Consider the following 25,202-nt stretch of genomic DNA (forward strand, 5'->3'; position numbering starts at 1 on the left):
GCTGGCTGGGGCCCAGCCTTCCTTCTGTCCTCACTTCTGTTCACGATGGCTCCAAATGAAAGAATCTGATGCTTTCCTAGGAAGCTATTAACAATTTTCGTTTTTTAATTTAAAAATTGACAAAGTTTGCTTGAGTTTTGTAGGCACGCAATGTCTAAAGTGTCTCGTGGCTTGTGAGCAGAAGGGCCAATCCTGAAAGGCCTCCTTTGCTCTCGAAGCTCTACTCAGGGTCCCGGAAACAGACCCTCCCTGGGGAGAGGCCAGGCCTGTCTGACAACAACTCTGAGCACTCATCTGGAACATCCTTGCAGGCGGGAGGTGTGGGGTCAGCTAGGTAATATTTGAGGACACTATAAATATCTTCAGCTCCTGCCCTGGGCTTGGCAGCTGACACATTTGCTGTAACTAACTCATACCTTGGTGCCTCTTGAGGTAGCATGGAGGTCAGAGAGGGGGGTCTGTTCCTCTCCCCGTGGGTGGTGGGGAGGGGCTCAGAGCCAGTCCCGTCCTAGGAAAGCGCGGGAGGAACCTCACGCTCGTCTGTGGAGTGAGTGCTGGGGAAGTCACGTGCGGGGTGTGTGTGTGTGTGTGTGTGTGTGTGCATGTGTGTGTCTGTGTGTGCCCATCTGTGTCTCTGAGCACCTGTGTGTGGACCCGACTGTGTGATATTTCAGGCCCAACCCCTACACACCTGCCCCCCAGGTGAAGTGGGTCCCCTGTGTACTCCCAGTGCTTCTCATTCTGGGAATGTTTCCACTGCTTGGTCTGGTTATTTTGTCAGGCAGCGTTTAATTGACCAAGGCTCGTGCGCGTTAAAGTAAAACCAAAGGATTTACTGTGCTGTTGCATTTGCGTGGACTCAGCTGAATCTTGCTGAGAGATCCTTGGAGGCTGTGGCCACATAGGGCCTGACCCCAGGCCCTGGGTACCCAGCTGCATCCCGAGGGGGCGTGACACACGTCAGCGATGACCTTCCTGGGGGCCTCGGCACCCACTCTGTCCAGGGCCTGCTCCAGAAATGGCTGGCTGGCAGGCCGGCGCCTCCTGACCTTTAACATCAGTCAGAGGGTTTGTAATTAGAATGAAAAGTGTGTGTCCCCTGTGGTTACCACCCTGCAGCCAGGCCGTTCGTGCTTAATTAGCTGTAACTCTCCCGGCCTCGGCAATCAGTTACCTGTGGGTTTGGGAGTCGCTTCATTAACGTTCCCTTGTCGGAAGGGACCGGCCTCGGCAGGGGAGCTCCGGACCCGGCCTCACTCAGCTCCCCGTAGTCTGTGCATCTTGGTGCACTTTGATTTTGTCCTCTACTGTTCTTGTCACTCTGTCTTGTCAGTCCTAGGAGTATGCACCACGTGCCCTGCCTGCATTAGCAGCTCAAATATTTGCCGAGCTGGGGTTTACGCTGCTAAGCTGCTGCTTCTCCAGGGTTCGAGGCATGTGGGGAGCCGCTTTCTGCAAAGCTTTTCTGCCCGTGGCTGTGCCCGGGGTCAGCACAGCATGGCTGGTGCACATCCTGAATCGCTGTCTGCCCTCTCCCTCGGCAGGGCACATGGGAAAGCCAGCTCTGTGGGCTCCTCAAAGGCTCAGACGTTCCCTGCCTGTCCAGCCTATGAGGTTTGGCTTTTCCCCAGAAAATGCCGTGGGATTTTGAGGCGGAAGTTTGCACCACCTAATCGTTTCCCAAGGTCACAGCCACCCTGTTGGCACATGGCCTTAGGACGCAGGGCCTTTCTCCATGGTCATGGCTCAGGCTCTGGGCCAGGCCAGATGTGGAGGCCCCGAGCTGTGGGTCCTGAGGAGGTCGTTGGGTCACTGCTCAGATTTGCCTTTGCTGGATCCTTCTCTAACGAGGTGTAGCAAACAAGGGTTGAGAGGGAATCGGGTCTTTCCACCTGCCACTGGAGTCTTGGTGGCCAAGCCCACTTGAGCACGCCGGGTGCTGGGTTTTCTGGTGGCCCTGGTGAGGCATGTGCCTCTCAGTTCCTGCTCCCCCTCCCTCTCTCCCTCCCCACTTCCCAGAGGCCCAGCCCCCCCCTCCCCCTGTGGGGTTGCAGCAGAGGCCATGGCTGTGCCTTGAGCGTCCACCCTAGAGTCAGGGATTTTTCACAGTGACCTGATGCGGGAAGAAGGGGTCTGCCTGTGGTGACTCAGCCTGACTGGGAGCCACATCCCTGACTGCGTCCCTGCAGTTCGGGCCAGTGACCACAGGGCATTTTCCCCACAGGAACTCGGTTTACTGGCTCCTAAAATGCCCATTATATGCTTAATAGCTGAACCACCAGCAAATTGCCACTTAAGAGTCAATCAAGTCTTCCGTTTAATTAGCTCGTTACAGTGCAGCTGCCTTCTGGAAGGGGTCACAGGCGTGGGGAGAGCCCGCCTGCAGGGCTGGCCTCTCTCACCAAGAATTCCCCACAACCAGAGGCCTTGGCTGGTTGAAACTGTCACCCTCCCTCGTGCCTGGGCTGGGTGGCCGGAAGTGCAGAAGCCCAGAAGGCCTGGCCCTGGCTGCCAACATGATGCCAGCTGAGAGCATGGAACGAGGGTCCCAGGAGGGCGCCCAGACCACAGGACAAGGACAGCAACATCCCGCCCCAAACTCTAGCTCACGTGAGCCCATATGAGGCAGAAGCCGGAATCAGAAAGTTGCCCTGCGCCGTGAGTGCGTATAAAGTGAGGTCAGGCACGAATAGGGCGAAGAAGCAGCTGGCGGCCATACGATGTTGTAGGAAAGAGAAGGGGGAGGACACCTGGGGTAAAATGTGACCCAAGAAATGGAAGGGAAGTCCCCACAGAGCTCAACCTCCCAGAAAAGGGCCAACACAATCTCAGTAAGACGGGCGCTCCAGCGAGGACGGCAAAACGGGGAAATTGTAAAGGGGATTTTCATGGGTCAACACCCATTGTTAGACCTGAGAGATCATTGACCAAGGGTAGGAGACCTTAGAGCGAGAGGCTGGTGGAACCAGAAGGTCTGAGAGGTTTCCACAGACTCGGGGGGAGAGGGGAGGGGACACGGACAGCAGAGAGGTGGTGCCTGGGGTGGACAGAGTGGCACGGTCCAGGGGCAGCGGAAGCCCGGATGGGGGGCTTCACTGGCCGGGCAGCTGCTGCCACCTGGAACACATCCTAGGAATTCTTCTAACCTTTTCTCTGAGTCTTAAAATAGAACAAACACAATAGAAGGAGAAAAGGGCCCTGGGAGGTCTGTGAGCCTGCCTCACTCAGAGTACAGGCCTCTGCACCCTAAGGTCTTTGCAAGGGTGATGGGCCAAGGGGCCCAGGCAGCCGGCTGTCAGCAGGGGGACCTCCGGAGCCCCCCCGAGTCCCACCAGGGCAGGTTAAAAGGCAGCCGCACTTCAGGCTCCAGCACCTTGAGACAAGCTGGGTGAGGCAGCATGGAGGGATGAGGGGATGGGCCACGCGGGGCCTGGGATGAGGGTGCCCTGGGCTCAGGAGCCGCCCCCTGCAGCCTGACTGTCATGGGAGTCTCTGTCTGCCCCAGACCCACCCCTCAAAGGCAAGGAGACCCTGAGGAGGGTGTCCCAGGGGCCAGGTCCCGAGGGGACAGCAGTCGACAGTGGACTGGCAGGGCCTCCTGGCCACATGAGTGGGGCCGGAGGGAAGCGTCCACAGATGCAGACGTGGAGCCTCACTTCCCAGGCCCGTGTCTGTCCTGTGGGCTGGGACAGCCCCTCCCAGGAGGCCAGCCTGTCCACAGAGCCACCAGGCAGCCCCCACTCCCAGGCGCGAACAGGGAGAGCTGCTTCTGGTCTCCATCAGCCCCAGAGCCTACTGCGCTTCCAGAATGAAATCTGCCCGTGTGGGAGGGGCCCGCTGTGGCCCTGGACCAGAGGCTTCGCTCGGAGGGGTCCCGGCGCCCCTGACGGCCCCCTCCCCCGCAGGCTTCCACCTGTCACACAAGGTCACCAGCGTCGTCCCCGAGAGTGCACTGCTCATCGTGCTGGGCCTGGTGCTGGGCGGCATCGTCTGGGCGGCCGACCACATCGCCTCCTTCACACTCACCCCCACTGTCTTCTTCTTCTACCTGCTGCCCCCCATCGTGCTGGACGCCGGCTACTTCATGCCCAACCGGCTCTTCTTTGGCAACCTGGGCACCATCCTCCTGTACGCTGTCGTGGGCACCGTGTGGAATGCGGCCACCACCGGGCTGTCCCTCTACGGCGTCTTCCTCAGCGGCCTGATGGGTGAGTGGGCATGCCGTCTGCAGGGGGGTCCTCGGGGTGGGGTCCCCGGTGCGGGGTCCTTGGGCTGGGCTCTGCGGGAGCAGGCTCTGGGCACTCCACTTAACAACGCTCAGTACAGAACATAGACCCAAAAAGGAGATGAGTGGTTGGGGTGACAGATGTCACCGGTGGGTCCACTTAACCCGCTTGGCATGTTTACAGTAAGGTTTAATGAATGAACAAGAGCCTGTCCAGGCAACCCCAGGCTGAGGTTCGTGTCCTGCCTGGGAATGACACCCTGTCCAACCAGGCTGGCGGGTGGGTGGGGTGGGTGAGTCGGCCAAGCTGCTGTCCCTCCCCCTCAGCAAGGAGGTGGGGATGGGTCTCACTCACCTGCCAGCAAGCCTCCAGGGAGAGGGAGGAGAAGGCCCCTTGGGCAGAGGCCGGTTGTGGAGCCTGGTAGACACCCACCTGAGCAGCGGCGGCCCGGGCGCCCCCACCCAACCTGCAAGAAAAGCCTCGCCAGCTTCTGCACAGTCACCGGTGCCCCTCCTGCCCCTGCCAGTGTCTCCTGCAGTTTGGGTTACTTAATTCAGCCCTGGCATATGGCCGAGGTGCGCCCCACCCACCCAGGAGCTGGCCATTATCTACCTGGGAAACTGGAACAGGTGAGGCCAGGGGCTCAGCTGAGGCCTTGCGCAGATGTGCACGCAGCCCTAGACGCTGCCCGTTCCAGGGCTGCTGTGGCTGGCCACTTGCATCATGGGTCTACAGGGTTAGCTTCCGGCATTGGGGGCGACCGATGAGAAGTGGGTGCTGGCACCACAGGCCCCAAACACCACCACCTGCTGAACCAGACTCCCAGGGACGGGCCCGGATCGGTGGTTTCCGTCCGGCTGAAGGAACAGCCTTGCACAGCATTCCTTGTGTGGATCAAGGCCTCAAAACCTTGATGACAAAGGACATGCATTGAGAAAGAGAGGCCAAAGGTCCCCTGACAGGAATAGTCACCTCACCTGTCCCATTTGTCACCTTGGGACTTTGTCCTCACCCCATGGGGAGCACGTATGCTTCCTGGAGCCCCCACTGCCATCTGGCACCGCCTCCAGGCTCAGCCCAGAGAAACCCCCTAAGGTTGACATGGGGCCAAACACGTCTGGCCGGGCCTTGGAGGTGAGTAAGCCCCGGGTGCATTTACTGGTGATGCCTCTAGGTGGTTGGGTACATCTAGGGTGGCAGGGCCATCTCCAGCCACTGGACACAGGGGAGAGTCTCGGGGTTTAGAGCAGGAGTCCCTAAGGGGACTTGTGTTCAGTCCTCAGGATGCAGCTGGTCAAGGCTAGGCATCAGCCAAAGTCACAGATCCGAACAGCACCCAGGGACCAATGAGCCTATCCTGTCCCTAGACACCCGGAGCAAGGCATCTGAGGAGTTGGGGAGGCAGGGACCAATCGGTCTCTGCAGTCCAATGGCCGGGGCACCCCTCTGAGGAAAAGTCACCCTAGGCCAGGCCATAGGTAGGGCTGGCAGTGGGTATCTTGGATGGGTGTCTGGACGGGCCAGCCGGGGGTAGGCCCAGCAGAGGCTTCAGGCAGTCAGAGAGGGCCAGTGGGTGGTAGACTGTTGCCCCAGGGAGGAGAGCAGGCTGGCCCCGGACACTTCCTGCTTGGAGTGGCTGGCTTCCAGAATGTACCACCGGGTCTGTCTGGGCCCTTAGACAGTGAGAGACCCACGAGCCAGGAGGCGTTTAAAGACGGGACAGCCCCAAAATGTGGAATGTTCGTGTGGAGTCCCCGTGTCTGAAGCCAGGAGGGACTGTGTTCTCACCTCTGCCTCACCAACAGTGCCTGGAGGTAGAAAAGCAAACCCTACGATTCCCATTTCAAAAGGCACATTTTAAACCCTTTGGAAGCTGGTTCTAACACCTGCCACTTCTTCGGGACACAGACTCTGGAGCCAGGCTCCCGGGTTTTCAGAGCTCACGGGGAGCTCCCTCCAGGGCCACGTCTCTCCAAGGAGACAACCTTCCAGGGGGCCCTGCGTGGCCCTAAGGGAGAGCTGGGCTCCTGCGAAAGCCCTGTCCTAGACCTGGAGAGGGCCCAAGTGCCTGGAGGGGTAGCGGTCCAGCCCACGCATGGCCTCTGTGTCTCCCCACCCACGTGGGCCTCCCCAGTACCCTCCAGGCCTGAGGTCTGGTTCAGTGCATTCAGGCCGGGAAGGCGGCTCAGTGCCAGGAAGGCTCCCGGACAAGGCCTTCCTTGGAGCAGCCCAGCTGAGAGCAGGTGTGAGTCCTGGACAGAGCCGGGATGAGGCAACCGTCCTCGGGTCCCAGAGGTTGTGTGTCCGGTGCAGACTGCCGTGCGGCTGTGAGTGCAGCCTGGTGCCGCTTTGGAGACTGAGATGTTGGAATGTTGGAAAGTGCATCTCAGCACGACCCTCGCCCCCAAGGGCACCAGGAACCCACTGGGCCATTTCAAGAAGCAGAGTTGAGCTCACTCTGAGGACCTGCTCCTCCAAGGTCCCTTCCTACCCCTCCCCCCGCCCCCGCCCCCGCCCCACTCTGAGCCCTCGTCTCCCTTCTTGTCCCTCAAACCTCCCTGGTGGCCCCTCCTACTGGAGTCCCCCAGGATTTCCCCAGGCCAGTTGTGGCCCCCAGGACCCTGTGAGGCCTGCCCCTCCCCTGCTCCCTTCCATCACTTCCCCCCAGGCTGGGTCCTGGTGGCTCTCATCTGGGCGGAGACATCACTTTCCAGGGAAGCCTTTCTCCCATGCCTGTTGAGCCTCTGACCCCCTTTCCAGCCCTAACCCTGGACCGCAGACGGCCCAGGGCAGGGGTCTGATCCCATGCTGTGCATGGCCGAGCCCCCCAGGTCCTTCATCTGCTCACAGCAGCCTCCCGGTGGGCCCCCCAGGAGGGAGTAAGCAGGCCCCAGGGTGGATGAAGGGAAGAACGAGGGGCAGTCAGTCCCCAATGGGTGTGAGACCAGCCTTTCCTGAAGGCTGTGGGAGCCCATGGGAGGAAGGCAGGCAGCTCTGACCCAGGTTCCACAACCAGCCAGCCCCAGGCCCAAGAGGGAGTCCCATCTGAGAGGCTTCTAAGCTGGCAGTCAGGAGGACGGAAGCCTGAAGAAGCCCCCGAGAAGGCCAGGGGAGTCGGTGTGCGGGGCTCAGAGGTCCTCGCCCAGCTGGGCCCCGAAGGGCTCTCCTTGACGGCCCTGCCTGTCCTGCAGGAGACCTGAAGGTCGGGCTGCTGGATTTCCTCCTGTTCGGGAGCCTGATAGCCGCCGTGGACCCAGTGGCCGTCCTGGCTGTGTTCGAGGAGGTGCACGTCAACGAGGTCCTATTCATCATCGTCTTTGGGGAGTCACTGCTGAACGACGCCGTCACTGTGGTGAGCGGGTGCTGGGCGGCCCCAGGGCCTCGGTGCTGTGGGCGGAGAAATCAGCCTTGAGGAGGTGCCGCGAGAAGCCTGAGATGGGTGTGGGGGGTGCTCTCCCTCTGCCCCCCGCCCCCCACCGCTCTGACTGGAGGAGGTTTCCCCCGCAGCCCCATCGCATGCTGTCCCCTCTCTCACTTCCTCCCAACTCCGAATGACTGCCTGTTCAATCGGTTCTTCGAACACTCTTCTCCAGTCTTGATAACACCTCACTGCCAAACCCACCATCAGTTGCCAGAGCGGGATGCCTCTAACTCCGGGTCCAGAGTCGATGCCCCCGGCCCTGATTTCCCTAAGGGAGCCACTAAAGAGACAAACAGTGAGATCTCGCCAGAACCTAGGAGGGAAGACAATCGAGCGCTGACCGTACCCATGAAGCACCTCCGTCTCCAGGAAGGAGGCGGAGCCCGGGAGCTCGGCGGGGCCGGGGTGGGTGGGCAGGGGCGGGAGGACTCTCGGTCAGGGTGTGAGGCCACAACAGATGTAAAGTGAACAGAAGGTTCATGAAATGTGGGAGCACTGTCTCAGCATCACAGTGGCCAGCACGGAGTTGTCGAAACCCAGCCCGAAACTGGGCCGCTACCTCTGTGCAAGTGCGTTACAGGTAAGGTGGAGGCATGCACAGAGCACCTTCCCTGCACAGGTCAGCCGCGTGCTGCATCTCCGAGCACCTGCTCTGGGCCAGCCCCACCAGCCTGTCGCCTCTCCCCAAGGGCTTTGCAGACACAGCAGGACGTGAAGGTCCCTCTTGCTCTAAAAGTACCTGTGGCTTAAGAAATTCTCCCTCTTCGTGTTCCTTCAGGGTTCAGGAGAGTGACAGACCCTAAGCTTGTGCTGCACCAGATTTCTTCTGTAGCAGATAAGACGTTCTCGGGGGAATTTGAGAATTAATTTCAAACTTAAATATAAGACACAGCTCCTTCGAGGCTGGGCTGCTCTGTGCCGTGGCTCCGTTTCTCTGGAGAAGCTCTAACTCATGCCTGAGCCACGGAGCTCTCCGCTTACAGCTGGCTTGAGCCTCATCTCCCCTCCCACCTGCGTTTCCATGGAGGCACTCAGGCTGTGGTCCAGCCCCCAGCACCCTTGGTGGCTGTGTGCCCACACTCTGCCCAGCACCCGAGAGTCATCAGGCCTGTTGTGCACCTCCTGTTGTAGAAACAGCTCCACACCCCGCCTTTTGGGGTCCTCTGTCCCCTTGAGCAGACCTGGAGAGTTCAGGCTTGGGGCTCAGAGATCAGCTGTTTCCCCAGGAACCTGCGTCCTACCCTCGGCCCCTGGGTGTGGAGGGCTCAGCATAGGACACACAGCACAGCCTCCACAGCTGTGGCCTCGCATGCCCTTCCTGAGCCTTTCATCTGCAACATCTTGGTGGAATGAGGTTTAAACGTCAACATGCAAAGACACCAAGGGGTGTGATCCTATAATCGGGAGTTAACGCAACAGCAAAGTCACTAAAAATGAAACTCTGGCTTCATCTTGGAACATGAAACAGAATTAAATGTAGCGGGTTAAATTTGTGGTCACCCCTGCTTTGCTGATAGTAGGAAAGGACGACGTTTGCTCGTAAAGGTTCTAGTTCCCTCTAGAATGTTTTCTGCCTCTCGTATCCCACCCGCTGGCTCGTCTTTGGCCTTCATCTTCTTTTCTGTGATGCTCTGTGATGATTTCCTCCCGGCGATTTTTTGTTTCCTGAACAGGCCACCAGGGCCTGCTTGACCCAGACCAAGTCCTCAAGGCCCGAGGCCTGAGATCAGGTGAGCACTGGCCGAGGTCCGCCCGATGTCATGCTTGCCTCTCTGTCCCCCCAGGTCCTCTACAATGTGTTCGAATCTTTCGTGACGCTGGGTGGTGACAAGGTGACTGGCGTGGATTGCGTGAAAGGCATAGGTGTGTGGCTGGTGGGTCCGCACACCTGGGGAATGTGGGGGCCACGTCTCTTCTCCAGCATGTGGACCACCTCCAGGCTTTGACACCAGGCCTGCCCATGGGACCCACAGCCTGTGTGGGAAAAGTCTCGGTGGCCATCCCTCCTGTCCCCAATGTGTTTTATGAAAACAATTTTGTTGGGTCCCGCCACCCTGGGGAGGCAAGGGCTGCAGCCCCGTTAGGCCCACCAGAATGTCTGGTTGGAGGACATGGGCCCTGGTGTCCTGGGTGGTTCTGGACAAACGTTCCTCTGGGCAGGGACAATGACAGCCTGGCTGTATCAGGGGTGCAGGGACAGCCCTGCCCAAGGCCCCCTTGTCGGGCTTTCTCCATGATGGGGGAGGGGAGCCAGGCCTCCCAGCTCTCCACGTGCCTGGTGGCCTCTCAGGGGGAGAATTGGACGCTTGTTTGCTGAGTTATTGGCGCCTCTGTGGGGGTTACCAGGCAACCCACGATGAAAGGAATGGTCTGGAAGGACAGCCGGTCAGCCATGCCCACACGCAGGGGCCAGCCACGCCCGGCCACAAAGGGCCTTTCAGGCGGCTCAGCCAGTGTCCTCGGCCCCGCAGTGTCCTTCTTCGTGGTGAGCCTGGGGGGCACGCTTGTGGGGGTCGTCTTCGCCTTCCTGCTGTCGCTGGTGACCCGCTTCACCAAGCACGTGCGCATCATCGAGCCTGGCTTCGTCTTCGTCATCTCCTACCTGTCCTACCTCACCTCCGAGATGCTGTCACTGTCGGCCATCCTGGCGTGAGTCCCCCTCGCTCCCACGGCCCAGAGCGCCAGAGCCACACAGCTTGTGGGCCGCGGGCCGTGCTGGTGTGCAGGGGTAGGGCAGGGCCCACCCACAGCACGGCCAAGCAGCTGTGCCTGGGAGGGGGAGGGGGGGTGACGGGTGGAGGGAGAGGGGCCCCTCCCTCCTGGGGCACAACCTTGTGGGTCTCTTCCCAGCCCCCATCCGCCTGGCCCGCTTCCCTCTAAGGGGTGAGAAGCCACTGTGGGGGTGAAGAATCTGGTCTATTCAGGTTTTAAATAAGGAGTTGGTGTTTTCACAGAATTGTCCGTGAGCTCTGCCTACACCCAGCCCCTTCCGGATGCTCTGGGCGGGAGGCTGGCTGGCACCCCCATGACCCGAATCTGCCCTGGCGCCTCCCCCCAGAGCCAGCCACCGCCGGGCTGAGGACAGACGCTGAGGCAGCCCACTGGGTGGCTCAGGGTTCAGATCTTGGGGTGTCGGGGGCCGGGACTGCACCCGGTCCTAAGCAGAGCCGAGCACGCCGACCAGTAGGGTGGGCATGTGCCCAGACACAGGCCAGAGTCTCAGCCCCCCAGCCTCACTGTGTGCCCGTCCCGCCTCCAGCATCACCTTCTGCGGCATCTGCTGTCAGAAGTACGTGAAGGCCAACATCTCGGAACAGTCAGCCACCACCGTGCGCTACACCATGAAGATGCTGGCCAGTGGGGCAGAGACCATCATCTTCATGTTCCTGGGCATCTCAGCCGTGAACCCCCGCATCTGGAAGTGGAACACGGCCTTTGTGCTCCTGACACTGGTCTTCATCTCCGTGTACCGGGCCATTGGTGAGGACGCTGGGGGATGGTGGGGACGAGGGAGGGGGGAGGGGGTGGGGGGCAATGACAGGGATGCGGGGGAGATGGGGGGTGGGAATATGGGGGCGGGAGCACATGGGGGGCAGGGGGGATGACTGAGGGACGCTGGGCACAGTGGGGGCAGGCGCTGGGGCCCGGCTGTGGAAACCAGGCACGTGGTGTTCGAGCACAGCCCTCTTGCCCGGTGAGCGGCGGGTCTGGGAGCTGCTGGGGAGCCTCACCACGGCCAGGCCGTGGGTTATCTTCATCGAAACTCCAGGCTTTGTCACGGCTTCGGCACCTTGAGATGGAGTTAGAATAGCTGGGGGTCAGGGTGGAAGGTTCTAGAACCTAGAGGAATCCATCTGGTTTCCTGAGGACTCATTGCGGATGCAGTCACTGATGAGCAGATTGAGGCTCATGTGAGGCAGGAGCCCCCCTGCCTGCTCCGGCCCTGGTTGCCACTCCCTGGTGTGCGGTGCCGGGGCGAGGCCACCACCCACTCTGCCTGAGCTCACCAGGGCCTGAGGGCTCCAGGGAGCGGCTGACAGAGCAGAGCAGGGTCCTGGTCCTGGAGGCAAGAGCACAAGGCCTCAGTGTTGCAGCCCGGTCACAGGGACACCTGCGAATTCCCAGAGCTGCGGGGAGCAGCTTCCAGCCACAAATGCGGGGTGCGGAGTATCCCCAGCGGCAGGTTGGACCTGTGGCCAGGAGAGAGCACTGGTGTGGACAAGAGGGTTTGGGGAGAGTAGGGCTACAGCGTGCAGTTTCCGTGACCCCTTGCCCGGGACGGAACCTGTCACCGTCACTGCCCTTGGAGGGGAGTCCCACAGGTTGTGCCCCCAGGGCGGTGGCTGCCACTGGCCTGAGGCCCTCGAGGAGCCTGGAGCTCAGTGCGCTCCCCGTCCGCAGGTGTGGTCCTGCAGACCTGGGTCCTGAACCGGTACCGGATGGTGCAGCTGGAAATCATAGACCAGGTGGTCATGTCCTACGGCGGCCTGCGAGGGGCCGTGGCCTTCGCTCTGGTCGTCCTTCTGGACGAGCAGAAGGTGAAGGAGCGGAACCTCTTCGTCAGCACCACCATCATCGTGGTCTTCTTCACGGTCGTCTTCCAGGTAGGGTGGAGGGCACACGGCCGCCGCGCCCCCGACCTCTCCACGCCAGCGGGGCGCTCTGTTTCTAGCCTCTCCAGCCTCCAGGCCCTAATTGGTTTTTGTAATTTTAGTAACTAGGAGACGTTTTGTAGGTTTTCATGTGGCCCCACAGGGGACGCAGCACGATTTGGCCTGAAAATGTTCTTCCTGTGCTGCCGTTGGTTAACGAAGCCCCAGTTAGGGTTTTATTGACCAGACACGCCCAGAAGGTGTCCCACTTCTCCTTGCTTTTGGGAAGTCTAAGGAGCTGATCAGGGGACCCTCCGAGCAGGTCAGGTCTGTGGATAAGGGCGGCCCATTTCACCCTGTGTGCCTATGGAGGGGGTGCAAGTACGGGTTCACACACTGGGGGTGCCGTGGGCCAGGGTGGGCCCTGGGCGGGAGCCTGCCCGCCGTCTGGGTCAGTACCTGTCTTCCAGGGCCTGACCATCAAGCCCCTGGTGCAGTGGCTGAAGGTGAAAAGGAGCCAGCACCGGGAGCCCAAACTCAATGAGAAGCTGCATGGCCGGGTAGGGGACTGGGGTGGGGGAGGGGGGGCAGGGGCGAGGCAGGGCAAGGCAGGGGTAGCCCTCCGAGTGATGCCAGCCCACTTCTCTTTCCTCTGAAAGGCTTTCGACCACATCCTCTCTGCCATCGAGGACATATCAGGGCAAATTGGACACAACTATCTCAGAGATAAGTAAGTGGCTTTAGGTGCCCCTGGTTGGACTGAAATGGGGAAATTTGGAGGCACATTCGTCTCTGCCCTCAGTTTTAACTGGAGGACCCACAGGGTAGAAAGGGCGGCTGGCATTCCCCATAAACCAACCTCACAAAGCACTGGCTGACTGAAGAACAAGGATACTTGCCAAATTGTCTGAGACCCCCTTCTCCTGGGACTCCTGTTTCCCAGGAACCCCACCCCCTTGACCCCCGACTGCCCTAGGACTCCTCCTCCCCCTGAAACCCCTCTCCCTCTGGGATCCTTCTCCCCCAGGACCCCTCCTCCTGCAGCGCCCTCCCCTTGGGACCCCCCCCCCCCCCGCCCAGACCTCTCCTCCTCGGGCAACCCCTCCCCCTCAATGTCTAGCTCAAGGCCCACTGGACCTTAGCTAGATGTTCCTCTGCAATTCTGGCCTGGCCACACCCTCTTCTGCCCCAGACCACTGGCCAGTATTCTAACTGTGCTGGATTTAAAGCCTCCTTCTGGCCAGCCTGGTTCTAAGTGTGGGAGCTCAGAGGTTCCTCCTGCTCTAGCCAGTCCCTCTGCAGGTAAAACATGTCCCTCTCACTGTAGCCAGGGCCCCAGGGCCCTGTCCTCAGCCTGCCCTACCCTTTCCAGAGTGTTAGGTAACCGTCAGGTGGAAAACGTTGCAATATTGTATCGAATGAGAGAACAAAATTCAGAATTCTATGTTCTGACAGGAAGAACACTGATGGGGAAATCGAGCCCCTGAGGGTTATTCCTCTTATTTTAAATCTCACCCTCAAGGTTGTTACCGTAAATAAATTTCAGAGGGGAGGGGCGGGAATCTCCCGGGTCTCAGCTCCTGGGAGACCACGTCCATTACAGGTCTGGGAGTGGGAGAGGGGGCCCGCTGCTCCCTGCCCCCACATGCTGCCAGGGTCCCACGATCCTCCCAAGTGTTAACATCTGTGTTGATTTGACCCCCCAGGTGGTCCAATTTCGATAGGAAATTCCTTAGCAAAATCCTTATGAGAAGGTCGGCACAGAAGTCACGAGATCGGATTCTGAATGTTTTCCACGAACTCAACTTGAAAGATGCCATTAGCTATGTGGCTGAGGTACCAGAACATTCTGTCTGTTCTCTTTGTTGGGTTGGGGGCTAAAACAACACGCAGCCATGGGATGTGGCCAGCCATGGGGTCTAGGGCAGTGGGCCTGCACCTCACATGCACGTCCCTGAGGCCCAGGCAGCCCCGTGCGGGGGTTGACATGTTCATGGCGCAAAGCCCTGAGAATGGCTGTGGGAGCTGGGGCACAGAGCCCTCTCCCACAGCTCCCTGCAGGACGCCTGGTGGGTCTGAGGTCTGAGGCCAGGTAGGGCATTATGGAGTCGTGACTCCCCCCACCCCCACATAGTGCACACAGACATGCACATGCGTGCCTACACACGCTCATCCACGTACGGGCATGTGCACAAAGGGGAATGCAGCAAGGAGGTCTTGAGTCCTGTGGGGTCAACATGGGACATGCCTGGTAACAGGCTGTGGTTCTGAGGTGGCCTCCACATCCCCCGGCCCTGCAGGTAAGCAGCACCCTCCTGCAGCCACAGAACCCCTGCCTTCCGCAGGCAAATGAGTCCGCTCCCGTGTCCCTGAGGCTGATGGGCCAGGGAAAGCTCCCCACCAACCAGTGGCTGGTGGGTGCGTCCAGGGTGTGGGGAAAATGAGCGGGCTCGGGAGCATGTGGGGGGTTAGGTACTAGCCCTGCTGCACGGTGACGCTCTGGATCTTGCTGTTTCTGATGCCACATGCCCTGTGCCAACTCACAGCCACTTGGTCAGTACAGGATGTGTCCAAGTGACTCGGTCATGGCAGGGCTCAGGTCAAATCCCACTCCTCCCGCCCCCCCTCCCCAGTGGCCACATGCCTCCAGGCAGTGCTTCCTGGCTTCTCAGTGCACACATGTGACCATCTCTTGGCCATTGCGTTGATCACCCAGCTGCCTTTGCCCCATGTGTGTCTGCACACATGGCCCTTAGGCCCTGAGGTCACGGGCATCTCATCAGCTCAGGCCTACACAGAGCCTGGTGAGCTAGGGGTCTGCATTTTCATCTGGAGGGACGGGGCCACCTTGGCAAACCCCACGGACCTCACACAGAGGGCACAGCCAGAGCCCTGGAAGCACCTGTCCCTTCAGAGCGGAAAGTGAGTCCTCCAGTGGGCTTGTCCACCCCAAATATATAGCCTGACACCCCAGCACAGCCTGGGGTCACCACAAGGCAGAGGGGGGCAGGGACACAGGGAGATGAGGAAAAGGAAGGGCCTCTACACCGCCCACTGGGCTAGTGCCGACCTTGGTCCCCCCGAAATCCCAACCCAGAAGCTCCAGGCACCAGCAGGGACAAGGCCATCGTCTGTCTGCGCCTCTGACCCTGGGCTGGGAAAGTTAAGAGCACGAACCTCTGCCTGGTGAGACTGGCAGGAGGGACTGTCCCTCTCTGCTGGCCAAGTCCTATGTCCCTTGGACACTCCAAGGCCCCCAGCCCCCACATGGGATGTGCAGGCTGCTGTCAGGGCCCCTGCTGCCCAGCACACTGAGTGCCCCTGGCCCGTGACATGGGCTCCTCCCTGGTCAGGCCTGGCTCTGCCGGCCCAGGTCACAGCAGGGGTGATGTGTCCTCCTGGGCTGTGCCTCTGAGTCTCCTGCACGGCCACGTCAGCCCCTCACTCTGGTGCCCTCACAGCCCCATGCCCTCCCCTAAGGGGCCCTTGCTTTCTCTCTGTGGCCCCCTTGGCACATGGCCCCACACTTCCACCCCAGGAGAGTGGCTGTTTTTGACTTTCCTTCATGTAGGGTTCTGCTGTACGTAGTTTTGATCTGATTCAATTCTGGACAGAGGCCTGGGGGTTCCCTTCTGGGGTAACTGAGGGCAGCTGGTTGGGACCCCCAGTGGGGACAAGGGACACATCCCCAGTCCTGTGGGGAGCCGCGGCGTTCCCTGGTGTGCCGTGCCCGCTGAGGGGCTGGGTTCTTCACATTTGCTTCTGTCTTTAGTTTTTCATGCCACCAGCCACCAACCACTCGGCTCAAGCGAGGCCTTACCTGCGGCCTGAGCTCTCCAGAGGCTGGTGGTTGTCTGGCCTCCAGGCACTCCACGGTGTGGGCTGGCACAGTCTGCCTCCTCCCCGCAGGGAGAACGCCGTGGGTCCCTGGCCTTCATCCGCTCCCCCAGCACTGACAACATGGTCAACGTGGACTTCAGCACACCGCGGCCCTCAACTGTGGAGGCCTCTGTCTCCTATCTCCTGTACGTGCCCACAGTTACACGGGCTTCTTCCAGAAGCCACCCCTCACCTGGGCACCTCCCGCCACCACCCTGGAGGCTGCCGTGGGCGGGGATCTCCCCTGACCTGCACTTCCCAGGCTCTCCTAGTCACAGGCAGCAGGGCCCCTCTGGGCACACACTGGCCAGTGGGCATCTTGAGGCAACTGACAGCGTAAATGGGATGTGCACTGGACCCCAGGGAGGGGCGCAGAGAGGAGCGCAGGGTGTGGACACGGGTGCCACGAGTTTCCCCTGCACAGATACACTTGCAGTAAGGTTAGTGTCTGCCCTGGTGTGAGACTAAGAGAAGAGGAAGCCGGCAGGGCAGAGGTTTGGGGCTGAAGCCCCATCCCTGGTCGCCCCCACACTGGTCCTGGACTTAGGACCTCCCTCCTGTGCTGGGCTATGCTGCTTGGCTGGGGCTTCGTCAGCTGGTGTGCAGGTGCTGGGCTGGGCTGACTTAGGGGGTCAGGGAGCCCCGGGGGAGGGTGGGGAGTCCTCTTGGGGTCTGGCTGAAACCCTGAGGGAGAAGACTCCCAGGACAGGCCTTCCAGGAGGCTGGAGGTGTCCGGGCTTATGGGGTGAGGGGCCGGAAGGGCGGGCGATCACTGTGACCCCCGTGTAGGAGGGAGAACGTCAGTGCCGTGTGCCTGGATATGCAGTCCCTAGAGCAGAGAAGGAGGAGCATCCGTGACACAGAGGACATGGCCACTCACCACACGCTGCAGCAGTACCTGTACAAGCCCCGGCAAGAGGTGGGTGTGCCGAGCCCGGGGTGGGGTCCTCACCCTGGCACGGGGGTCCTTGTCCTGAGCGCAGAGAACACTCAGGCCCAGATAGCTGGCAGGAGGTGGGGGGGGGGGGGCTCAGCCTGGGCCCTCACGTCCCCAGTTCTGTCTGGCTGGCTTTGCAGAGGGGACCCAGCCATGCAAGATGTCCCCACTGTGACCGCCCGGCTGCCCCTCCCCCAGTACAAGCATCTCTACAGTCGGCACGAGCTAACTCCGAACGAAGACGAGAAGCAGGACAAGGAGATCTTCCACAGGACCATGAGGAAGCGCCTGGAATCCTTCAAGTCGGCCAAGCTTGGGATCAATCAGAACAAGAAGGCAGCGAAGCTGTACAAGAGGGAACGTGCCCAGAAGCGGGTGAGGGCGGCAGGCACGGGTTGGCAGAGGGACCATGGGCTCACACCAGGGCATCCCCCAGGGACAAGCCTGGGCAGAGACTGCACCACTCACCTCTGTAGCCCCCTCACAGAGCAGGAGTGGCCCTGGACGGCTCCAGGCGGCCCCAGCGGGGCCTCGCCCCGGAACGGCTGGGGCAGTCAGGGTCCTGGTGTCGCTGTGCCCACACCTGCTAACAGTTTTCCTTTTGTTTCTCAGAGAAATAGCAGCATTCCCAATGGGAAACTGCCCATGGAGAGCCCCGTGCACAATTTCACCATTAAGGAGAAAGGTACTGGCTGGGGCCACAGCAGAGCGCTCACCAGCGGGGACACAGGGGCGTGTGATGGGGCAGGAGAGGAGGTATACGGAGCACCGTCCTGCCAGGGGGACCCTTCCCTGCCCGCAGGGTCCTGCCTGTCCTGCCTCGGGTAAGGAGCTGCTGTTAGGGCCCCAGCCACTCCGCTGGGCGGCGCCCTTCAGGTGGGCTCCACATCCCCTGTCCCAGTCTCCACTCATGTTGTAGCCACAAGAAGTTAGTGCCCCCCCCCTGCCCCCGAGTAGGCCCCCTTCTCCAGGGTGCTCCGTCCTCCAAAAGGCCAGGCTGGCTGGGGAGGAGGGGCCGGGGCAGAAGGGTGGCACTCACCTCGGCCCCTGTGTAGGAGGGAAAACCTCCTGGTGTGGTTTTGCTTTGTACAGCCCTGTGCTGGCTTGGCCACCTGGGCACTGCCACCCAGCAAGCTACCCAGAGGAGGTGGCTAATGACAACGCTCGGGGCACTCTGCAAGCTGGTCAGGGTGTCAGTCAAGGGCACTAAATGGGGGCGTCTGTGCACCCAGCCCACTTCCCTCATGCTGTCTTCCCTTGCCACCAGATTTGGAACTTTCAGACCCAGAGGAGGCCCCGGACTACGGTGCTGAAATGGGTGGAGGGATCGAGTTCCTGGCAAACGTCACACAGGACACCACGGCGACAGACTCCCCCTCAGGTGAGGGGCAGGCGGGCTGGCCCTCCTCAGGTCCCAGAAGTGAGCATGATCACTGGTCACTGGATGGGGACTTCTGGGCCCATGTGGGGTGTGAGTGGCAGGCGGGGTTCTCTGCTCCAGAGAAGGGAGCCGGGACTTGCCCTGCCTGCCACGTGTAGAGGGACGGCATGGGATGCAGAGCATAGAACCCGAGACCTTCCAGGTAACCTTCCAGGTGCTGGCTGCAGGACGCGCTGGTGTGTGACCCCAGGGTGGCACCCCCCCTCCCTGCTGCCCCGGCTTCACCTGGGGAGCTGACCAGCTGCTGCCCTTTCTCCTAGGGATTGACAACCCCGTGTTCTCCCCGGATGAGGACCTGAGCACCCTCTCCAGGGTGCCACCCTGGCTGTCACCAGGGGAGACTGTGGTGCCCTCCCAGAGGGCCCGTGTGCAGATACCCTGCTCGCCGGGCAACTTCCACCGCCTGGCACCCTTCCGCCTCAGCAGCAAGTCCGTGGACTCCTTTCTGCAGGCCGATGCCCCCGAGGAGCAGCCCCGCACGACCCTCCCTGAGTCCACGCACATGTAACTCCCCCCCACCCCCCCTGACGCCTGCTCTTTCCTCAGCTCCTCTCCCTCAGCCGGCCACCTCTCTTGCTCTGAACCTGAACGTCTGCAGACTCTCCAGAAGCTTTCTTCCTCCTTCTAAGCCTCTTTTCCAGCCGCATGTTTCTTAGGAGATCGTCTGAGTCTCAGCTCCTCCAACTGAGATGTCAGGATCCAGAGCTGTTTCAAGATCTCTTTAACCCATGTGCTCAGCCCACGAATCTAAGTCATGATCTCAGAGGGGCCTAAGCATGGGGTGGGGGGGGAGGGGGGAGGAGGCAGGGCGGGGGTCCCGTGGGAAGGGGAACACACTTTTGTCCCTAAAGGCCCCAGGGCTTTGCTTAAAGCCCATGCGACAGAAGTGAGTGGAGGAGAGCAACAGACCCCCTTCAGCATCTCAAGAACTCAGGGAAAGGGCACAGGCAGCGGAGGGGCCGGCCACACAGCCGGTGAGCCCACCGACCAGACCAGCAGCTCTCCCGGGAGAGGAGGGCAGAGAAGGCAGGGGCAGGGGTGAAGACGGGGCGTGAGGGGGCAAGGCAAGGGTGGTAGGCAGGTGCAGCTAAGTGCAGGTGTTCCGGCTTCCTTGCTGGGTGCCTAGAAGGTGCTGTCCTCGCTCTACTGTCCACAGGGAAGGGGATTCAGCCCCTCTGCAGGGTTCAGGCTCATTCCACATTTCCTTCTGGTGTCTGGTGGCCACCTGGGAGGAGACAGGAAACAGGACCTGGTACCCGAGGGGCTCTCACTCAGGAGGGCAGGAAAGTCCTGTTTCTGTCTCCTGTGGACACGTGGACAGGGGCGTCTACCAGTCCGGCGGGGGAGCGGCAGTCCACCCCTCACTGTAGAGTGTTCTAGCCAATCCCTGCCTGGTGCAGTATTTGCTTTACGCACAAGCTGAGATTTCTTCAGGGACGTATGCCACTGGGGACTCCAAGTGAGCTTGTGGGAGAGGCCACGTGGGCAGAGTCCCTGCTTTTTCCTGGCTTCTGCCTCTGAACCTCCTAACCTTCCCCTCTCTCTTCCTTGAGCCCTGCTTGTCCCTGGAGCAGGACACCGGCGTCCGGAGAAGCCACGTGGCTAGGACCACTTCCTGGGCAGGGTAGCTGTGTCTGGGGTGGGCTTTACACTGAGCACCTTCCTGCAGAACAGGCACCTGCCGTGGGGCTGCAGGGTCAGGTCCTCAGCCGACACTGTCACTGTGGACCGTGCTGGCTACACAGCCAGGGCGTGGCCTGAAAGTGCCCCGGAACCTCTCAGGTAGTGGGGGTGGGGGTCGGGCTGGGTCTGTTGGGGACCCTCCTGGCTGCACAGCCATCCTGGAAGATTAGAGGGAAGGTTCCACGGCGTGGGCTTGAGGGTCCCTGTGATTCACGTGCCCGTTGAGGGGACGTGGCAGCCTCCAGGTGTGGGGGCGCCAGCAGTCAACTCGGAGGGTTGGCGATGGCCCCCTACCCGCAGTTTGTGCCAAAGGCCTGACGGTCTGGGATGGGGCGGGGAACCCGCCCAGCGCAGCCTCCCGGGTCTCCCCTTCCCACCCCGTGCCCCCGTTCCTCCCCGAGGGCCCCTGCCAGGTGCCCTCTGCGCTCACGCCGTCTCCTCCCGCAGGTGACACGGGCTCCGACGTGCCGCTGACCGGACGCTCGTCCCCTCCCGCCGCCGAGAAGCCCCCGCTCCCCGCGCGGTCCCAGTGGCCGCACGCCCCGAGCCCCGCCCCTCCCGCCGAGGGCCCGCCCACCGAGGGCCCGCCCGCCGAGGCCCCGCCCGCCGAGGCCCCGCCCACAGCGCCCCCCGACCGCGAGCCGGGGGCGGGGCCGGAGCGCCGTGGACTGCCGGGCGCGCACGCGCGCTCGGCGGCGGCGCGCCGCGTGCACAGCCGGCGCTCGTTCCAGCGGCCCCGCGCGCGCCGCCGCCCCGCGCTGCTCAAGCTCTCGTCCCTGCCGCCTTCGTGCCACGCGCCGCCGCACGCGCTGGAGCAGGAGGAGACGCCGCTGTGACGGCCCCGCCCTAAGGTCTCCCGCATCCGGAGTCTAGGTGCTGGGATAGGGCCGCCAGCCGGACTCTGTGGGCTAGAATGGGTCCCAGGGGACCAGATGTGCCCCCGAGGCCTGACCCTGGGAATTCCTCGGAGCCACCTGCAGAGAGGCCCCCGCGGGCTAGAAGTGGACCTGGACCCAGGCAGGGCGTCCTCCAGCTTCTGGGAGGTCTGGGCTGGCGCCCTTGCCAGGAGACTCTGTTGTGGGTCCTTGTGCCCACCTGCCCTGGTTGTGAACTGACCTGGCGCTCGCGAGTTACTGTTTCCACCCTCACCCCTGAGTCGGGAAGGGCCCTGCGCCCCCAGAAGCCTGCCTCTGTGTTTGAGTTCTTGCCACTTTGTGTCCATTCTCTCATCAGCACTGCCAGGGAAACTGAGACCCAGACGAAGTGGGATTTGCCCATCCTGATGCCAGCCCATGATTCTGGGCCCAGGCAGGGCTCTCACCCCCAGGGAGACCAGGGGCCCTGGTTCCAGGAGCAATTTGCAGGGGTTGTGGATGTGGGCAGCCTAGGCCCTGTGTGATGTCTTCATGTCCACTTACCAGATCTTTGAACTACCTGTCACCTTAGGACTGTAGGTACGATTGCAGAAACATCTTTTGTTTGCTTATCCTTTTTGTGTCGCGACCCGTCTGGCCCTGGCCCAGGTGTCAGTGTGGCAGCTCCTGGGCTCCAGGTGTGGCCCCACCCCCACCCCCACACACCTGGTCTCTGGCCTGAGCTGTCCCACCTGACCCTGTGAGACGCCCCCGCTGAGTTACAAGTTGCAGTGGCCACGTGGGCTCGCCCAGCTCCTGCCAAGGAGAATGGGGCCTTCATGGCAGCTTAATGGGGCCCAGACCTTCACAGGATCCCTGGGCCTGCCCTGAGGGTGCTGTGGCACAGACCCCCTCCACCCTTCCAGGGTCTCAGGGACATGGCCTTGGACAGAGTCCCTCCTCCCCCAACCCCCACCGCTGTCCAGTCCTCTGGAGGGAGACCACTGTCTGGCCGTCCTTGGGGGGAGTGGTCGAGAGCGTAGGGTTGAGGAGTCTGCCACAGGGAGCCGGAAGGTGGGGGGCCTCCTTTGCCCTTGCCTGTTCCTCAGACAGGGTTTTGTATGAGAAAGAGGTGTTTAAGGACCTCAGGGGCCTCAGGACTCTCCTAGAAGCTTTTCTAAAGAGGCCAGGCTCAGCCTGTTCAGGAAAGGAGACTGTGCTGTGCTGCGACCAAGTTCTCATGCTGTAGATTCTCACAACCACCACGGGCCAGGTCTGCCAGCAGTTTGTAGTGTTGCAGTAGTGCACACGGAGTCCCTGATGGAAAAAGTCTGTATATAACCTGCTGTTCATGGCTTTGTGTTGAGAAAAACCAGGAAGAGTCCCCGTAGCATCTCTTCACCGACACAAAGCCCATCGAGATCTGCGTTCCGTAAATCACACACACAGGATGGCGCGTGGTTTCTCTACACGGTGCGACTGCTTTGACCAACCCTGTGAGCACGAAATTCACCCATTATCTGCCCATTAGTGAGCCCAACAGACTGCTCCCAGCCCAGCCTCACTGCTCAGCCACAGCCATCGATCACATCCCCAGGAAGGCACACACTCTGTCCACTCCCCGCGGAGAGTTCGTCTAGAGCAGGATGGGTCCTGGCGCACCGGGGCCCCAGGGGCCACAGCCCAGCTGGTCCGGCATCTCTAGCTGCCTTAACAACTCACCTGGACCGCTGGACCCGGATCCGATTCCCAGCTGCGGAGCCAGAGGCTGAGTCAGGGAAAGTGACTCAGGGGCACCCCACTCAACACCAGAGACAGTAAACCGCCTGGTGATGCATCTGTTTGACAAATGTCTCATGGCTCAGCTGTTGGCTGGTGTTTTCTGTGGTGGGCAGGCAGTTTGTTGAACAGCACAGGGCCAACCACAGCCATAAGGGAACCGAAGTTCCAGGTCGGAAACCTCCCTGGCAGAATCTCACGCGGCAGCGCTCGAGAGAGGTCTGCTGTCTCCTCTGTGGACACGGTGTTATAAACCCTCGTGCTGTGGATACATTTCATAAATGAGAATCCTAGCTGTCCTTGTCATTGTAAAACAGAATGTAAACAAAGTCTTATGAATGTATTTCCTTAGGAAAACTGTTGTAAAATTTTTTATTAGAAAAGAATTCCTATTTATTTAATACTGAACCTTGGCCTACTTTATGGTAGACGAAGGAACATGACTGTAGGAGTCGCTATTTCTCACTTCTGTATTTTCTTGAAAATAATTTGGTTACAGTGCTTCTATACCGTGTACTAGTGGTCTTCTATTGTGAAAGGAGATTTAAAGAATTTCTTTGAAGCTGGAAATGTATGTTAATTAGGAGTGGTGAAAATTGTGTATGTTAATTTTGTGAATGTAAATTAAGTCGAATTTTGTGTAACCCTGATCACAGAACGATGTGCCTTACAGCGAGCGCTGCCCCGGACGTGTTGGGCAGGGGCCCCATCACAGACCCTGTCAAGCCTGCATGATCAAGTCTATTAAAAATGTTTCAAGGCACTTTGGGCACAAACTTTGTTCATAAATGAGAAATCATATCGAGGAGAATTTAAGGAGCAGTTTCTGCAGGCAAACACTGCTCTGGCACTAAAATGAACGTCGACAACAGTTGCGTGCGGGCGCGTGCCCGTGGGTCAGAGGCAGCCCCTCTGGCTGGTGCAAGGAGGTTGTTGGACAACGCGAATTCTGGCCCACCCAGGCCTCTGAGAACTGGTTCTTCCCAGAGACACGGAGACACCACCGCTCACTTGCTTACTCAAACTCGTCACTGCACACGGGGCAGGTGCCCAGAAAGGGCAGAACAGTACCCACCCAGCCAGAGTCGGGGGAGGAAGCACCTGAGACATTAAAGAAGAGGGGTGGCCCAGGGCTGAAAAGAGGTGAGCAGGGACAGCAGGGTCCAGAGCCTGGAGGCAAGGAGGGTCTCTGAAGGGTCACCATGAGGCTGATGGCGGCGGCAGAAGTGCAGGGAGACCCATGAGATGGAGCTGTGCACCTGTCCCTGAATGTCCTGGGGAATCCTGTCCCCGCCCCCCAGGTGGATCTCACCCTCTCAGGTGGCTCCTGCCTCGCCCTCCACCAGGTGGAGCCCCTCCCCGGTGGATTTCATCCCCCCAGGTGGATCTCACCCCCCCAGGTGGCTCCTGCCTCGTCCCCCACCAGGTGGGGCCCCTCCCAGATGGCTCTTGCCTCCCCCTCCACCAGGGGGAGCCCCTCCCAGGTGGATCTCACCCACCCAGGTGGCTCCTGCCTCCCCCCACCAGGTGGGGCCCCTCTCAGGTGGCTCTTGCCTCCCCCTCCACCAGGGGGAGCCCCCCTCCCAGGTGGATCTCACCCCCCCCAGGTGCATCCTGCCTCCCCCCACCACCAGGTTGAGCCCCTCCCAGGCAGATCCTGCCTCCCCCTCCACTAGGTGGAGGCCCTCCCAGGTGGATCTCATCCCCCCAGGTGGCTCCTGCCTCGCCCCCAACCAGGTGGAGCCCCTCCCAGGTGGCTCCTGCCTCTTCTCCCCCACCAGGTGGATGGAGCCCCTCCCAGGTGGATCTCACCCACCCAGGTGGCTCCTGCCTCCCCCTCCTACCAGGTGAAGCCCCCACCCCCCAGGTGGCTCCTGCCTCACCCCCCACCAGGTGGAGCCCTCCCAGGTGGATCCTGCCTCCCCCTCCACCAGGTGGAGCCCCTCCCAGGCAGATCCTGCCTCCCCCTCCACTAGGTGGAGGCCCTCCCAGGTGGATCTCACCCCCCCAGGTGGATCCTACTTCACCCCCACCAGGTAGAGTCCCTCCCAGGTGGATCTCACCCCCCCCAGATGGCTCCTGCCTTGCCCCCCACCAGGTGGAGCCCCTCCCAGGTGGATCTCACCCACCCAGGTGGCTCCTGCCTCCCCCCACCAGGTGGGACCCCTCCCAGGTGGCTCTTGCCTCCCCCTCCTACCAGGTGAAGCCCCCCCAGGTGGCTCCTGCCTCGCCCCCCCACCAGGTGGAGCCCCCCTCCCAGGTGGATCTCACTGCCCCTGGTGGCTCCTGCCTCCCCCTCCACTAGGTGGAGCCCCTCCCAGGTGGATCTCACCCCCCCCAGGTGGATCCTACCTCACCCCCACCAGGTAGAGTCCCTCCCAGGTGGATCT

At 61.0% G+C, this 25,202-nt stretch overlaps 1 protein-coding gene and 1 long non-coding RNA gene across 4 annotated transcripts in view; both read left to right on the top strand.

Annotated features, from left to right (window-relative positions):
• Nucleotides 1-20,764, top strand: part of SLC9A3 (solute carrier family 9 member A3) — a 41,559-nt gene extending 20,795 nt beyond the window's left edge. For 2 of the 3 annotated variants that reach the window (XM_027073284.2, XM_053213907.1), the window contains 16 exons: nucleotides 3,906-4,208; nucleotides 7,418-7,578; nucleotides 9,432-9,510; nucleotides 10,119-10,296; nucleotides 10,907-11,127; nucleotides 12,049-12,251; nucleotides 12,710-12,799; nucleotides 12,899-12,969; nucleotides 13,946-14,075; nucleotides 16,149-16,264; nucleotides 16,908-17,037; nucleotides 17,254-17,430; nucleotides 17,668-17,740; nucleotides 18,323-18,436; nucleotides 18,757-19,000; nucleotides 20,627-20,764. In XM_027073284.2, coding sequence (XP_026929085.1) covers nucleotides 3,906-4,208; nucleotides 7,418-7,578; nucleotides 9,432-9,510; nucleotides 10,119-10,296; nucleotides 10,907-11,127; nucleotides 12,049-12,251; nucleotides 12,710-12,799; nucleotides 12,899-12,969; nucleotides 13,946-14,075; nucleotides 16,149-16,264; nucleotides 16,908-17,037; nucleotides 17,254-17,430; nucleotides 17,668-17,740; nucleotides 18,323-18,436; nucleotides 18,757-19,000; nucleotides 20,627-20,630 — 2,294 coding nt within the window. In that variant the 3' untranslated portion in view covers nucleotides 20,631-20,764. Of the gene's footprint in view, nucleotides 1-3,905; nucleotides 4,209-7,417; nucleotides 7,579-9,431; nucleotides 9,511-10,118; nucleotides 10,297-10,906; nucleotides 11,128-12,048; nucleotides 12,252-12,709; nucleotides 12,800-12,898; nucleotides 12,970-13,945; nucleotides 14,076-16,148; nucleotides 16,265-16,907; nucleotides 17,038-17,253; nucleotides 17,431-17,667; nucleotides 17,741-18,322; nucleotides 18,437-18,756; nucleotides 19,005-20,626 lie in introns of those variants that run through there. The other variant, XM_027073289.2, reaches the window with a different exon arrangement.
• Nucleotides 20,765-21,017: 253 nt separating this feature from the next.
• LOC128313732 (uncharacterized) lies at nucleotides 21,018-24,933 on the top strand. Its single transcript, XR_008294785.1, has 3 exons — nucleotides 21,018-24,355; nucleotides 24,614-24,804; nucleotides 24,865-24,933. It is a non-coding gene; the product is annotated as an uncharacterized LOC128313732 (long non-coding RNA).
• Nucleotides 24,934-25,202: the final 269 nt, after the last annotated feature.

This window comes from Acinonyx jubatus, unplaced genomic scaffold (assembly GCF_027475565.1).
Source record: "Acinonyx jubatus isolate Ajub_Pintada_27869175 unplaced genomic scaffold, VMU_Ajub_asm_v1.0 scaffold_20, whole genome shotgun sequence".
Lineage (NCBI taxonomy): Eukaryota > Metazoa > Chordata > Mammalia > Carnivora > Felidae > Acinonyx > Acinonyx jubatus.